Below are 16,957 nucleotides of genomic sequence, written 5' to 3'. Positions count from 1 at the left end.
GTGCACTGTGGGTTGAGAGATGTTGTAGAATATTAAAAGTCTGCATAAATGAACATAAAGCCATGGGAAGTGATTTTGAATAAAACAAGTTTGGTTTGTCAAACCATATTGAATTTGTTAACCAGAACTAGACTGTTACTCACCCCAGCTGCAGCGCAGGTAACAACAAACACAGGTGATGCGAACCAAACTGAGAAGTACTTTGTGCATCGTTTTTTTTTCTCACATCTCAGTTTCTCTGCATTGTTGCATAACCGTTTTCTGTGTAAATATGTAAAACACTAAATAGTATAACAGAGTGACATTGTCTTTTATTTAGACAAAATATCTATTACAAATGTAGCCACTGTGACTAGACCAAAGCAACGTAACACATTTTCTTTTTTGTGGCATTTTTCTCATCCTTTTGTGTGCATTTTTTTTAACGTTAACTTGCGTTGTGTCTTCAGTAATTCATAAAGTATGTAGTTGTTCATGTATATTTTTATGTGTACATTTCTTGTACAAATGACTGTGTTTTTAATTAAAGAACAAGTTGTCACACCTTAACGTTACTGTTGATTTAACTGCTTTTTAACCCAGAAAAGTATACTGAATGAGCATTTATAGCTGTAAAATCAAATACCTGAAGCAGTTTGAAATAACTCACAGACATCGACACGCTCAATTTCATTATTGAATTTAATTGCAATTCTGACCTTCACCTTGAGCTTTTCTAGCACATTTATTAGTGTTTTTCCCCTCTGGCCGCCTGCAGAAGTAAGGCACTATGCACACTGTATTCCAGTTACCTTGCTGTCCATATCTCCTCTACCCTACTTTGATTTAAACTGTGCCACTGGCCTTCATGTCCTGCATTTCTCATTGACATGTTTTTCCAACTCCTCCACATGTCTGCATAAACTCAGTCCACAGCGGGGTGTAATTAAGCCTCTAAAGTGGCGGATTGCTCCAGAGCACAAGTACTTCTGCCAGAATAATACAGTACAAAAATACTGAGCAGCAATTTGTAATAATCCCCCCAGACATCCACTAAACCCAAACTATCAGTTTTGACATAATACAGGGTTTTAATCTGGGTATAAATCTATAAATCTCATAACGCAGGCTGGGGTAATCTCTCTCTGGCATGCTTGCGGGGCTGCAGGACTGCTCCAACTGAAAAGTGCAGACTACTGGCTCCACAATCGGACGGTGCTCAGAGGTCACGACAAGCTTGCTACGTGTCGAGCAGTGGCACAATTTCAACCAAGGAAGGGTTCATGAATGATCGTATCATAAAACACACATTACTTACTTTTTGTCTAGTGAATGTGCAATGTGTGCATTTAGTAAAATGTTAAAAACACTAAGAATGTTATAAAAGTCGTAAAGTTGCAACATACTAATTTCATTGTAGCAAAAGTGATCTTTAACAATCGTTATCCTGATAAATAAGCTGCATCAGTCTTAAAAACCTGCTTCAACATGTCCACCTTTCTCTTTGATATATTATCATAGCTCTGCCTTTCATAGGACAAATGCTTCTGTGCATCCATTCCTCTCCACTGTGACCGGAGATCTACCTGTCCCGTACCTCCTCTTCTAGAGTGAATCCTGTAATTTATTCACTCCCACAGGAGTTGCAGGTTGTTGTGTCCTTCATACCTGAACTGCAGTCCAACTGTGAGGCACACAAAGATTAGTCTGCAGGTCTCCTGGGGACCTTGACCATAAAAACCATCGGGTCTTTGGCCTTGTTACTGAACGCTCTGCGAATAAGGTCCACCGCGTGCAGATGAGTCACTCCCTGCATACTCTCGCCGTCCACGGACAACAGCTCATACCCTGCCTGCAGATGCAAACACAGTGTAAAATTAACATGAAAGACTCTGTAAATGAAGAATAAGATTGATTATTATTCATATTGCATGAGTGCATATATCTGTGTGTGTTTTCCTCCCCCTCTGTTACTCTTTTTCTGTAGCAATCGGTCCCTCATGGACAGTTTCCATAAATCTAGAGTGATTGTGTCCCTTAGCGGGAAACTGATTTATGCCGGAGAGAATTGGGGCTCTCCTGTTGGTTCAATATTCACACTGAAGGCCGTCACTAGTGCACATATAAAGTTTCCCTTTCAGCACAAGGTTGTTTAAAAAAGAACATACATTGAGACAACCACGCACACACACACACACACACACACACACATCTGTGACCGTTTTCTCGCTGCTTCCTGCAGGATGCGAGCAGAGAGGGGCAAACCTTTTGAGGCCTGAAGGGAGGAACTTCCCCCGATGTCATCAGCGTTTGACGAGGATGCACCTGCCTCATGTGCTCAACCTCAGTGAAGGTTAGCAACACATTACACAGAAACACGCAAGGCCGATGGCTATTGTTGTATTCCCACCAATCATGTCTTTTTCCCTTTCCCTTTTCCTTTCCAGTGATTAGAAACAAAGAGATTTGTTTTCCCTTCTGCACCTGCCCATTTGATCTATTATGGGTAAAACATATTTGTATAGGAGAAGGTTACACCTGTGCTTCCCTGTGTTTGTCCAGACAGGTTTTCTTACAGCTCATCAGACAGTCTGGTGTTCACCAATAACCTTAGAGGCTTCCGTGAGGACAGTATCAAAAGATTTAGATCAATTTAACCAAAGAGGAGATTAAAAGTGCTTTTTTCATTTTTGAAAAGTAATTTATTTGAATTAAATAGATCGCAACCTAATCTGCCCTATCCTCTTTACGGCCATTTATGGAGCGCATTTATGAGGTTTCCTCTTTTCTAGCCAATGGACGTCACAATCCAAAAATAACACAGCCTGTAAAAACTACTACAGCTTGCATGGAAGGATCAGTGAATCGTTCATAATGTGGTTTTCCAGACCATTATAAATAAATTCAACTAGAATATTCAACTAAAGAGTGGAGAAGTAGACTCATGTCCAGAGGCATATGGAAGAGTCGAATAAACAGTAAATGTGTGCAGATGAACACACATTTACACACACAAAACAACATCCTTCACTGACAGTATGTTATCATGTGGGTTTCAGGAAACAGGATGCATGTTAACACTGAGCTACCCTGGTCTCACTTTCCTCTGCAGAGTGGGGGGAGATAGCACTGAGCCAGCGAGCTGATATGGGATAGATGACATGCCTAGTTGTGAGGTGTGAGCTGGAGACAACAGATAACAGTAGCAACACCTGCTCTGGTTTTGCTGGCAGCAGTAAGTTGGTATGTTGGTCATCCGTCACTTTGGTGCAGACTAACTATTGAACGGATTCCCCTGAGATTTACAGTTACAGTTATTACAGTACAGAAGATGAATCCACCTGACTTTGATGATCCCTCGACTTTTCCTCTAGTGTCATCAGCAGGTCAAACTTTTCCCTTATCCTGTGCAATATCTAAACATTAACTCTTCTCTTGCTGTCTCTTTCTTTATGCTCTTGTTGTTCCATGCTTGGGTGCATAGCGTGTGTCTGTGTATTGTGTGACTGTGAGTGCAGGCAGGGACTGGTAAGTGGAAAGGTCTTTGAATATAAGGCTGGACAGACACTGGATCCCCCTTATGTTCCACAATCTAATCAGGCATTAGACCTGGGTATTGATAGCATTTTAATGCAAGTGTTGTTTGACTCTAGTCAAGAATTAGCATGTAGCTGTAGTGAATGAGGGTGTATATCAGGTGTGTTTAAGTGGCCAAGATCACGGAAGACTGTTAAGTTACTGTGCAGGCAATATATTACCAATACATTAGCAGACCAGCACCTGTGTACCTCATCAATAATGGAGACAATGGGCTACTTGAGATGGCTCTCCACTCTTCTCGTCTCCACTCCTCATTGCACACCTTCTACCTCTCCGTCATAGACATGCTTACTTATAGCAACAACAACAACTCATAACCACAGGGAAGAGGTGTGACATGTACTTACAATACACTACAACCAGGATGGACATCTAACGTACTTTAGAATCAACTAGTGTTTTGAACAAAGTACATTTTCAATACTTCTGGTGAAAAGATGTTGTGTTTAACGTGTTTACCACCTTTTATCAAGGCTAAAAATCATAATCATAACTTCTCATTTCCCATTGCCTTTCAATTGACACCTATTTGTGTAATATATTGAGGTGTTTCTTCCTGTATTTGCCATAACTGATCACCTTCAGAGCCTCATTCATAGATGCAGCTCCTCCTGGGAAGATTTTCTCAATCTTTATCATGGGCTGGATTCTAGACTCCATACCTCCAGAGATACTAATACCTGTAAACACACAGGAATATAATAAATTAGTAACGGAGGGATTGCTTGACAGAGCAGTTGTCACTACTCTAATAGTGTATTTAGCCTACTCTCTTTGGCCCTCAGTTATCATTAAAGCATTTAACCATTGCTTTCAGTTTAGTAGAAAGTTATACCCTGACCTCTACTGGTGATGTAATGGACATGTGAGGATGAAAACATTCAAATGAACAGTTTTACAATAGTCATTTGGCAGTTGTTATTGTACAAACATGTTCACAGATTAAGAATAATAAAATGAATTTAAATCAAAGTGATTGTGTTGTGTGATGTGTTTCTGGATTGAACTCACCCAGTGACTGCTTGGCCTTGGTGATGGTCAAAGTGTGGATTTCATACTCCTCAGTTGGCAGATTTGCTCTTCTTTTCACCCCGTGACCATTTTGTGAATGTCCATTTAGCTGCTGACTGCTCTCTCTGCGCGTGGAGGGACTCTGGTCTCTCTGGGGCTCAAACATATCAGCCAGTGGGGTTCTCCCTCGCCGCTGTGAGGGAACGCGTACGCTGACCTCTGTGTAGCCCTCCTGCCGGCTAAGTCTGCCGTCTATGCTGTCAGGACTCGCCTCCCTCCTCGCTCTCCCATGGCCGTTCCTCACAGGGTTCCCCCCTCGTTCAGGAGCCACATCTCCTCGGTCAGAGGCTGACAACAAGGAGACCTCGTCATGCCGCGACGCCCCGTTCTCTCTTCTGCTTGGGGAGCGATGAGGTTGGCGCCCACGTTGGGTGCTGTGTGGTGATTCTGTGAGGACGAAGCTGTGGGTGGGTGAGGGGCTCAGGGAGCGGGAGCGCACAGTGGAAGAGGCGTAGTTATCCACAGGTACATCTAGCAGAGGGGTGAAGACACGGGATGGAGGCAGATGGCCTGACTGTTGGCCAGAAAAACATAATCTCTCTAACTCCTCAATCATCTGGCGCTCCCGCGGTGTGTCCTGGACCGGCTGGAGGTGGAACCCACCCCTGTAGTCTGGACCAACATAAAAACAGTAAGTTCTGATTTAACCCTGCAAAAGTAGATTTTTCTTCTGAGGAACTTTTGCATATACATACATCGATGTGAAGATTATTCAGAACCATAGCAGCAGGTAAGCGTGAGTTAAAAGATCACCCCACTAATTTAGCATTGCACGAATAGTTTAAAAGATGATCAAAATTGATTTTTTCTTCTTCTTACTTTTCAAAACCTGGTGTCTATTTTAGCCACAATGCAACAGATCAGGACCGATATTCTGATACGTTATGGTAACAGCGGCTGATGTAGCCTCAAACCACTAGCTTCAAGCAGAGGTGAGGAGCGGGCTACAGAGTTCTGGTAAGATCACTTCTTTCTAACAGCACACCTGCAGATTTCTTTCATTTCTAAACTTGTAGTCTTCAGCCTCAGCCAAAACTAAAGTCACATCACTTGAGGCAATTTAGGATTTCACACAGCTTTCTCTTGAGCCACAAAAGGCTCATACAGTTTTTCTCACGTGCAGTAGTACTACCCCAAGACCTGTAAACAGACTTTGGTGCGTAAAAGAAGTCCCCCATTTATTCCTGAGATATTGAGGATAAAAGAGGCTCAATTTATACTGAACTACCTTCTAGTATTGTCATTGCATTGCAATGTTCTACACACATAGCTTATTTTGCTTCCCCAACTTGGCATATCGCTATAAAAAGTTAACAACATTGTTACCTATAAGGATTACATACTTACATACAGGACAAGCTTTTTCATGCAAGGATCTAAAGGGTGTCCTTCAAATGGCAAACAGTGGGTCACGATTTTACACTACACTGCCTGAATGACAAAATATGGATTGGGTTTTATTTTAATATTTGGACATTGAAATGTTGATATGAAATAATAAACAATAACAAGCCTACATTCTAAGAGGATAACAGCAGCATAAAACAATACAATTCTACAATACAAATGGATAATATGTGATATAAAATATAAAATAAGAATTCCCTAATAGCTCTTTGAAATGGCAACGTCATTTTATATATTTCTAATTTCTTTGCAGAACTATTTCTTTGTGAGGCAGAGCACAAATCTGAAATAATAATGTTGACCCTGTGACCCCTAACCTGTGATTTTAGAAAATGAGATGTCTGCAGTCAGTCTAAGATAAGATTGTATTGATTGTATCTCAATGACTCTTGAATGAGATGAGGGATAAAAGCATCTCCGTATTGTTGAAGTGTCACAGTGGCTCGTCTCAGCCCTATCTGTTGGCCACAGAGATGTAACACAAGCCTGTGCTTCAGCGCAGGCACAGGAAACCTGAGATATTGTGTGCGTGTGTGTGTGTGTGTGTGTGTGTGTGTGTGTGTGTGTGTGTGTGTGGAATGCCAGGCATGGGATATGGTCCATGCCTGTAGGTGTTTCAGTTTGACACTACAGATAAGAGATGAGGCAGGAAAGAATGTGAGGTGAAGGAAGAAAAGTAAGAGCGAGAGGGGAAGGACACAAAAGGTGAGAGGTTTAAGCCCCTTGTTTATCTCGTGTTCTGATATTAGAGAAAGGGCGTAAACCGGAGGGAGAGGAAGTCAGAAAAAAGAGGTGACGTCTAAAAAGCGAAAGGGGGAGAGGAGGGAAGAGATTCAGTGAATGTACCTGGGACTGGGGTGATGAGGTGACGTCGAGGGGTTCCACTTCGGGGGGAGCGCAGAGCTGGAGATCGAACTAAGAAGAAATATAACTAAAGATATATCCGTGAAGTCCTATAAATTCCTTTTTATATATATATATATATATATATATATATATATATATATATATATATATATATATATATATATATTTTTTTTTTTAATTGTGAATTTATCTGTATAAATTTAAACAAAATCAGAAAAGTGATATCAAGTCAATTCCTCTGCTTACTAGAGCGACTCTTCAGAATATCGTATGCCTCGAGCTCAAAGGGCATGACCATGCTGTCAAACCGACCCAGCTCAGTAGTAGGTATCAGCATCCTGCAGAGGATATGATCAGAGTCAGTTAGATTTACTCACACATATATATATATATATATATATATATATATATATATATATATATATATATATGCTAACACATACTGTATATTTACTTTATGCATCTCACCGTATTTCTCTGAGAAGTAGCAGTTTCTCTGGCCTGTCAAAGATTGCCAAAAGGGGACGCACTAAATCCTCAATCACATTGTCCGATAAAAACTGAGGGAAAGGTTAGAACGTTACACAAATTAGAGGAAAAGAATAAGAAGAACCAATCCGCGTTGTTGTGTATATAAACAGATATCAGGTTTTCTGACTTTTGAAAGGGCACTCCAGCAGTTTTACAGATCAAGTTCAGTTTACTCATCACAAAGAAAACTAATAAACTTCAGTCGTTTGATGTTGAATTTGATAGGATGAAACGTGTGTGCTGCACAGAGAGTTTAAAGCTATTACTAATTTCCACCTATTGTCCCTAGTTGGGCTTTTACATGTACATGTGAGGTTTGAAAGAAGAGAGCATTAAGGAGGAAGGGAGTGTCTAATGAGAGGATGACTATCAAGGTGCATTATGGGAAATGTAAGATCCACTGTACTTGAGACTAAACATCACGATATCTCTGGCTCTGCTGCATCAATTCTTCTTTTTAAAAATCTGTCTCTTGTGAGTCCCTGAACTTTACAAAGATGCAATATTTTGCTGGAGTAGCCCTTTAACTAAAGGTGTCATAATTGTACATTTTCATGATTGGGAGTTGGGTTGTCTTCTGATATGTTGCATGTATATTAAATATGCACTTTTCCAAGAACACCATTGCACATTGTTTTCAGTCGTTGGAGTTGAATTACTGTGTTAACAGGTGAGTCATACTGTGCTCTAAGTAGACTCAATATCTTCTGCAGTGATGGTCAAAGAGCTGATTCCTTGAAATTGGCCGATGAGTGTGAGATGGGACAAGTGAGACAAGGGGATCAAGTGATGGCTGATATTTGATGCTAATCATAAATGACAGGCCAAATCCATCTATTGTCAAAGTTGCTGCCTGACACTTCTATCGCTAAAGGACACTCAGCGACATGGGGAACAATGATGCACACCTGCGAGTAGCCGGCAGGTTTTCATTCAGTGGATTGGAAAAAACACACACAGGTGTGCCACTGAGGTGTCAGAGATGGTAATTTCAGATCAGGAACTCACCCGCCGACAGTGTCTCATCACAGCAGCGACCTCATCCTGACTGAGCAGTTTCTTTGCTATGTCCTCCACATGCTGCAGGGTCTCTGGTCGGGGCAGCTGGCTGTTGTCTTTAACCCCAGCACGGGATTCCCTCGGGGAGGTCAAGAGCTGGAAGGGACGACCCCGCTCCTTATCTGAGGAATTAAAGTGAAAATAAAATGCAAACAAAAACATCTGCAGATGGAATGAGATACTTTTACTCATACAAAATATAGATTTCACCTCACAGACCCAGGGATGTCCGTGCAAAATGTCCCAAAATCGTTATAGTGAGGAAGTTGCATCAGCTCACATCCATATCTAAAGTTTGTCAGTTCCCATCCAGTATTACCACTGATGACCATAACTGATGTAAATGTATGAACTCAACTATGATGAACTGGAACCTCTCAAATGCCAGCAATATAATCCCAAACAGGACAGTGTTATATTTCCTGGTTCCAGACTTCTGAATTGCTGCCCATATCTCTGAGTTGTTCAGTGATTCAAATATAATAACTGAAATGAAACCAAATGGCAATACATTCAAAACCTTAGGCTATAGTCCACTCTGTGGGATGCAGAATATGTGCCTGGAAAGAAAAAGATGTCCTCTGACTGTACCCTCACCTTTGTCGGCATGGTGAGACGGTGACTTGGAGCGGCTCTTCCCTTTGCGGTCTTTCTTAAAGAACAGGTTGACAAAGGTTTTAGATCGCTGCAGGCTGGTTTTGCGCTCTCCAGTGCTCTTCTCCTTCTGTTGTATCTTTTTCTTTTGTTTTTCCTCTTTGGATGAAACAAAAAGAAGACAAAATAGCATTCGAGTCCCTCTAAATCTGCATATGTAGTCATTGCAGATCAAATATGGCTGACTTTACCACCTGTTAATGTAAACAACTAATTTAACTAAACAAATTTGACTAAATCATACAAAATTGTTCCATAAGTGGTGTTGAATAATGGCAAGAAGAGGTCATTTTGCATCTCTATGTATGGTGCTGAAAACATAATTCATTAGGCTTTGTACTGCTCCATGCCTAACTGATAGCCAGTAATAGTGGGTGATGCACACTCTCCACTATGAGTATAGACTGTTCATTTCTCTTCCAGTCAGCTCCTCCGTTCACTGCAGTAAATCTGCCACTGTGGAAAGTAACACAGTAATACTGATGAATTGCATCTACACCAACCTGAACACACCACTATCTATTGAAAGCACTACAGTGAAGTGCTCCAGCTTACATAACAAATGTTGAATCAGCCCTGCGCTTCACCCCACACACCCACCAGGTCCTGGAGGTATGAACGAGCTGGATAAATTGAAAAGGAAAGGCTAATAACTCAACAGCCCCGCCAAGGCTAGGATGAGACATTTCTCCTTTTGCTTGTTCTTATTCATTTCTCACGGAGATACAACAAGTGAGAGTAAAGGCCGGTGATTTATCACGAGTCTGCGTTGAACTTCGTGCTCTTGGACAAATTGTGTCTGGAGCCTAAATCAGCCATGTGGAGTCTGGATATTCTTGTTTACTTCCTGGAGTGATGGAAAGATGAGGGGTCATTAAAGTGACAGATAGCCTGCAGGAAGATCGCTGGAGGATTTGAGAGTGGATCTAATTACACAGTGAATGCAGGTACTGTCACAAAAATCAGCTGAAGAACCGAACCTGATTGTGGCTGCAATACTCACCGTGCAGTGATTGTGGAGATAGATGATACTACCACTATAATCAACAACCACGATGTAGAGTATAGCCTGAGTGATACTGGACTTGCCTACCTCACACATATTTAGCCAGTTTTGTAGTGAAAATTCTTGTTCCTTTTCAGCTGACATATACAGTACATCTATCTATCTATCTATCTATCTATATATATATATATATATATATATATACCTAACCCTAACCCTAACAGTACATGATGGTTACGTCTATAAAGCAACCTTTCAATCCTTAAATCTCAGTCTCACCTGACACAGTGATGTGACTCTGGGAACGTTTGATTGGCTTCCGTGGTCGGCTCAGAGCCATCAGCGCCGCCGTCTTAGGTGACTCTTTCACTACTTCCTGGTCCCCAGATGACAGCATCCTCATGCGTCCCCGCCCTCCTTCTCCAGCTCCTCCCATCTCCCTCGGTCCTTCCCCTTTCCCACGAATGACTGTGTCCTTCAGGAGCACTGTGGCACCTACAGTCCGGCTGGTTTCTGTGGTGGCCAGCCTCTCGGGGTACGACCCATTAGATGATGGGTGGTCTGGGTAGTTTGGAGGGTAGGGATCGGTCTGAATTGCGGTGTCAGCAGTTCGCTCGGCACTGCTTGGACGTCGGGAGCGGTCCTCTGTGGAGATGGCGATGTCTACCATCTCGGAGCCAAAGACAGAAGGGAAAAGGACCTTGGGAGAGACCACTGAGGGAGCTGAGGGGGGTGCTGGAGGACAACGAGGAGGCAGAGGAGTTGGAGTCTGAACCTTGGGAGGATGGTGCAGGGCCCCCATTGGCCACTGTAGAAAACAATCCATAATTACAATTTTATTTAATTAATGTTTAAAATATTATTGTGCGAGTGCAATACCTTATGAAACTGTCCAAATGTTATCTGAGCACAAAACACACACACACACACACACACACACAAAGCTACTAGGTTGCACAGTGAATAAGAAATGCACAAGAAGCTTCATTTCCTTATTCTACACAGTCTGCTTTGTTTGGGTCAAAGTCTGTCTGTGCTCATGTTAAGCCTCTGAACTTTTGAGAGACAGAACATGAACCCGGAGTCATACTGTTTCGTTCTCTTAAAAAGAAAATTAAACTCCAAAATGACTCTGCATCTTGACCCAGATGTCAGGTCGTGCTCTGTTCCAGACGACTGAGCTGCCTTTGAGTATACTGAATTAATCCCTGGCTGTGTTCAGAAGTACTCATATCAAACTGAAATACAAGGAATTTGAGTACTGTGAAGAAATTCAATGACAGGGTTTTAGTGTAATCAGGCTACATGTGGCCACTGTTCCACTTCTTTTTAATAGGATTTACCAGTAGAATCAAACATGTGTCTTTGCAAACGAAAATGAGGATTTAAAACTCCAAATCACCAGGTCAGATCTTCATTATTTTGTTCTATAATATTTATTTGAATGCACGTAATTCAAGTTATCATATCTTTTAAAACTCATTTTAAACACTATCTTTATCTTGTAAAATCATATTTTGTTAACATACGTTTATCAAGCCAGCCATATTCTGCCACCATCTCCTTGTATGCAGGGTATCTCCCAGCTTCCTGTTGTCGTGCAAAAACATGATAATATTAATATTCAGTGAGAACATAAACAGTTAACATAATCATATGAGAAAACTACAAATTGTTTCAAATAGAAATGTGTGTACACCTGATGCTCCTGAAGTAGAATCTCGACAATTCCTTGACTATCAGCTAAACTTCACAATGACAATGATAACGTGAATGTTTACGATGTTCACCATCTTAGTTAGTCAAGGAAAGAGCCATTTTGCATCAAGAGTTAGTTTCCGATAGCCTCAAGTCTATTTTTAGGTATTGCCTCACCGACACAGCATAAGGTCAAAGAGAAGACACGCAGATGTAGCAAGGTTACAGCTACAATTTTCAACAAAAACCTTGGATGCCCAAGTGTGACAGAGTTTAGTAACGAAACTTAACCCTGGCTACACTATGTGTGATACACAAATGGTTCTAATACAGGACACAAAGAAGACATAAAATTCAGCTTTCTGTTGATTGTAACCTGATCCCTGACTGCCTTTGAATAATGAACGTCCTCCCTGTCTGTTTTTCACACGCGGAACCTGAGATCAGAGGAGTAAAATGAGCATGCGCCAATGTTACCGAGCTAAGAGAGCGCTCAAACACACTGCACAACACACATATGCGCATTCATACACATAAACATACACACAATTCCTTTATCTAAAAATGGCACAGTTAAGTGACGCGCCCTTTTACACTTGCATGCGTACACAGACACACATAAAGAACTTAATGGCTGTGAGCCAGCTGCCTGCTCTGCTGTGCAGGCTCATTCTGTCCCCTCCTGAGAAGAGCTGGTGTTGTTTAACACGCTCTTAACATTTATTATTGTCACAGCACCCAATCAATTGATATGTTCAAACCTGAACCTATGATTAATATTGTCATACAATACTGCACCACAGATATGTAAAAGCCCAAGGGGATGACATTTCTGAAATCAAACCTAAATCTTTGAACTTTTGGACATTTGAGGAGAAGAAGCTGTTAACAGAGCATTGACGTATTATCACCGTATATAGTTGATGTGATGGAACAACAACAGCATTAATTTAGAGTCGTGTTGGTTACTTTAGCTGCTTTAAATGTGACCTCAAGTTTATCTGTGAAATTGTCTCTCACCCTGATTGTCAACATGACATGGGTGTGGCTCTTCAAGACCTCGACTGCATTGCTATGGGTGATGTCATCAAAGCTGATCCCGTTGGCTACAAGGATTTGATCGCCCATTTTGATGCCATGCTGTTCTGCAAGCCCACCTGGGTCCAACCTGAAGAGCAAATGCATAAAGACACACACACACACACACACACACACACACACACACACACACACACACACACACACACACACACACACACACACACACACACACACACACACACACACACACACACACACACACACATATTAATTCTGAGCAGTGACTAAACTGTGGGCCTTTACAGTATAGGTTACAGGTTAAACTTGACTTCTTATATCACATTAATCACGTGTATTCTATGTTCTACTCTGTATATTTCCTTTTGAAGTACTTAAATTATTTTACATTTACTAGATGCATGTGTCTTATTCACATTATAAGTTCATCAAAGCAGTTTCATTGTTGGTTTTCAAATCACACTTGGTTCATACTTAGAAACATAGATTCCTAGTCCAAACTCTTTGCCTCCTCTGATGTTGAAGCCCAGGCAGTAGTCATCTGATGTGGTGAAGAGATGCACGATCCTGCGGAGAGCGCTGTCTGAACTGGCCTCTGAGGGTGTTCGACCGCTCTCCTCCACCACCATCCGCCGGTGAATCAGATCCACCCTACACACACAAAGCACACATGTGCAAAAGATGATATGTATGAAAACATTCACGTACACTGTTTCTTCTCTTTCTCGACTGCAGTCAGGCCTGTCAGTATTGGTTAATCAAATAGCCATAAAGGTCACAGCGGTAATCCATCCACTGCTGCCACATGAAACCAAGATACAGTATATCCCAAAAGAAAGATAACCAGTGTGAGCTACAGTCAAGTGATAAGACTTCACAAAACAAGGGCCGTGCTAAGGTCAGTGGTGGTAACAACAAGGTTGTAGTCTGTACTTTACATAACAATACAACAAAGTACAGTGAGAATATTCAGTTACTGTTTGGTAAAGCTGTTAAATTAACTATGTTGTGTAAATATTTAATTGTATATTAGATAAGATATCATATCATGTACTGAGCAGCACCTCGGAGCTGTTTGGCCTCACCATGTGGTCTTCTCCTTGGAGTAGCGGATGCCGGGGATCTTGCCCACCCGTCTCAACACCATCCGCAGCCTGTTGTTGCCTGTCAGGACCTTCACGGCGCTGCTCATGGTGATGCTCTCCAGGCTGACCCCGTTCACCTCCACCAGCTTATCGCCCACAGTCAGCCCAGCCTGCTCTGCAGACACAGGTGGAACTCAGCATGATACACAAAAGTAAATGCCACATGGAAACAGAAGACCCCATGCACAGAGGTGAGCAGACTGTAAATAAGCTTGCCGTCACTGTGGGAAACACATTCACAGAGACAGACACACACACACACACACACACACACACACACACACACACACACACACACACACACACACACACACACACAGTTCCTCCTAACCTGCAGAGCTGTCATCCTCCACCTTGCTGACAAATATGCCGAGTCCATGTTCAGAGCCCCCGCGGACACTGAACCCAAGACGGCCATCTGGGCTCTTATCTACTGTCAATGTGTGAATGTCTTCACTGTCCTCCCCTCCTGCAAAACAAAAAAAGGAAGTCAGGTTTGAAATTTCAAAACTGAATTAAAAACAATATAACAAATGTTGTGTTATGTCTACACATTTTACCAACTTCATGTCAAATCCTCAAACCTAGAACTATTGATACATTTCACCTCCATATAGTGAGACATTTTATAACCATGAATAACTGAGATATTAACGTGTACCTGTGTGGTATCTACTAGGTCTGCAAATAACGATTATCGATTAATCTGCCAATTATTTTCTCAATTCATTGATGAGTTGTGCGTCAATAAAATGTCAGAAAATAGAGACAAATGTTCATCCCAAGTTCCCAGAGCCAAAAGTAAAGTCCTCAAAGTGCTTGTTTGGTCGGATCATCGAAATGATACAAATAATTGACCAAATCTAAATTGTTGCTGGGTAATTCTCTGTTGAATGACTAAACAATTAATAATTTCATCTCTAGTATCTACAGTATATTGCAATATTAATAATATAATGGCTCGCACTAAACTGAAATCTAAACTTGGACTTATGACTAAAGGACGGTCATGTGACTCTGCACCCAGGGGCACTGTATATGTCACCAAGGTAACGGAGGACTGTGAACACACATGAGGAAGACAACCTTCAGGGCTTTCTGCCAAACAAAAGGCCTATTTTAACCCAAACTATGATCTTTTCCTAAAGCTAACCAAGTAGCGTTGTTGCCTAAACCTAAGCAGAGCTCTGACAGAAAGCCCTAAAAGCTCACTTCTCCCATGTGCACTGTGAACTCACCATCAACAGGTGCGTTGATGAGAATGACCCTGCCCATCGGGGAGGAGGACCTGCGTCTGCGGCGATGCTGTTTCTTCAGCTTGTAGCGCGTGGTGCTGTGGGAACCCCCGGTGTGGCCTCCATGGTTAAATTGGGAGTGCCCTCCTCCGTTTGTCATCTCCCTGCAGCCAGAGGAGTGAGAGGAGCGAGCCATGCTACGTGTCTGGCAATTCTTCCCTTAGTCATCCAGACAGGAGGATATCTGGAGTCTGTGCGAGAGGTGCAGCCCGGGATTTAGGGTACAAAGTTGGTGGGGTACTGGACTTATTTTTGCACTTGCTGATACAAAGTAGATGATAAGATACTGGAGTTGGTCCCCACTGGAGCATGCAACTTACAAATATGTAGATAACATCCCTGATCTTCATTAATAACAGTTTCTGACGTTAAGCAAAGATCCAAATTAGAAAATGTCCAGGAGAAAAAATTAGTAGACAAAGTAGGCAAAAAAGTAGATCTCCATGTTTGAACTGTGGACTTTTCTTTGTAGGTTAAAGATGTTGGTATATTCCAATAGTTTCCTTTGCAGCCTCTGAATCGTCCTCGATAGAGCCCATGGTGCCTGTTTCTCCCTGCTTCAGCTGAGAGGCTGCCGGCCTGTCTGCAGAGAAGTCAGCAGTGCATAGTGATTCCCCTTGGGTCATGTTTAATTAAATGGATATCTGTTGTGAGGAGAATATGCTGTGATGAGTAATGTGGCTCAGAAGTTCCAGATGGGATGAACTAATTATGATACATTAATGACCTTTGACCCGGGACCTTGAAAGTAATAGAATAAAATACAATATATTTCCTTACATTGAAGTTACTTTACGTGTTTTCCAATCAATAAGCACCATGGACAGCTATCAAGAGACAGTAAAGTGGACTAGTTTTGACAATTAACTATCATCTATGCCTAACTAACTAAACTTCTGAACTACTTTGTGACATTGTTCCGAGCGGTGTCGGTAAACTTTAAGATCTAAACGCGTTCCTGTTAATACCTTGAACCGTGAAACGTTACATAACGCCCGGGAAACAATTGTTACATCGTGGCATTGCGTTTAAACTTAAGTGAACAAAGTACGAGATCTTTACCTGCTGTGTGTGTGTCCATGTTGTCCCGGAGGAGCTCACTGGTCCGCCTCGCTGACGCATTATTATCGGACACCTCGGGAGTATTAGTGCCACCTCGGTTGTTCTCCAGGTGACATGTATTGTTTTATCAGGTGTAATCCCTTTGCATAAGCCCCTGCAGCTGTGAAGCCATTAGCGCTGGACAAATGATGATTAGGTACTCTAAATGCACTTATAATACAATAGCACTGCCTCAAGTCTATGTCAGTTTTCCCTCATGTTATAAATGTGTTCATTATTAAGTCAATGTTTTCCCAGTAAAACTGCAGAGAGGTGTATGTCGAGAAATCCTTCACCGTGCCTGTGAGGTGGGTAAACAACCCCACCCGGTGGTCAGATGTGTCATATCACAACATTATGCAAATCCCACTCTCTGTATTGTCTCTCGGGTATTTATCATATTAATAACAGTCAATCTACTGGACAGGAACAGGAAAACCTTGACATTGAACATGTGGTTTTTGTAGGAGCTTTGCTAAAAAATG

General features: G+C 41.8%; 1 protein-coding gene across 1 annotated transcript; it reads right to left on the bottom strand.

Annotated features, from left to right (window-relative positions):
• Positions 1 to 682: 682 nt before the first annotated feature.
• On the bottom strand, positions 683 to 16,520 carry pdzd7a (PDZ domain containing 7a). The gene is given in 17 exon segments (XM_029450022.1): positions 683 to 1,831; positions 4,159 to 4,259; positions 4,591 to 5,262; positions 6,904 to 6,972; positions 7,171 to 7,262; positions 7,393 to 7,484; positions 8,464 to 8,636; positions 9,112 to 9,267; positions 10,454 to 10,874; positions 10,876 to 10,982; positions 11,704 to 11,764; positions 12,893 to 13,040; positions 13,406 to 13,582; positions 14,017 to 14,191; positions 14,408 to 14,545; positions 15,315 to 16,015; positions 16,434 to 16,520. Coding segments are annotated over 16 exon segments (2,925 nt in total). The 5' UTR covers positions 15,508 to 16,015; positions 16,434 to 16,520; the 3' UTR covers positions 683 to 1,681.
• Positions 16,521 to 16,957: the final 437 nt, after the last annotated feature.

This window comes from Cottoperca gobio, chromosome 15, assembly GCF_900634415.1.
Source record: "Cottoperca gobio chromosome 15, fCotGob3.1, whole genome shotgun sequence".
In the NCBI taxonomy this organism is placed as follows: domain Eukaryota; kingdom Metazoa; phylum Chordata; class Actinopteri; order Perciformes; family Bovichtidae; genus Cottoperca; species Cottoperca gobio.
The sequence above is the reverse complement of the archived record's forward strand: the minus strand, read 5'-3'. Positions and strand labels throughout refer to the sequence as shown.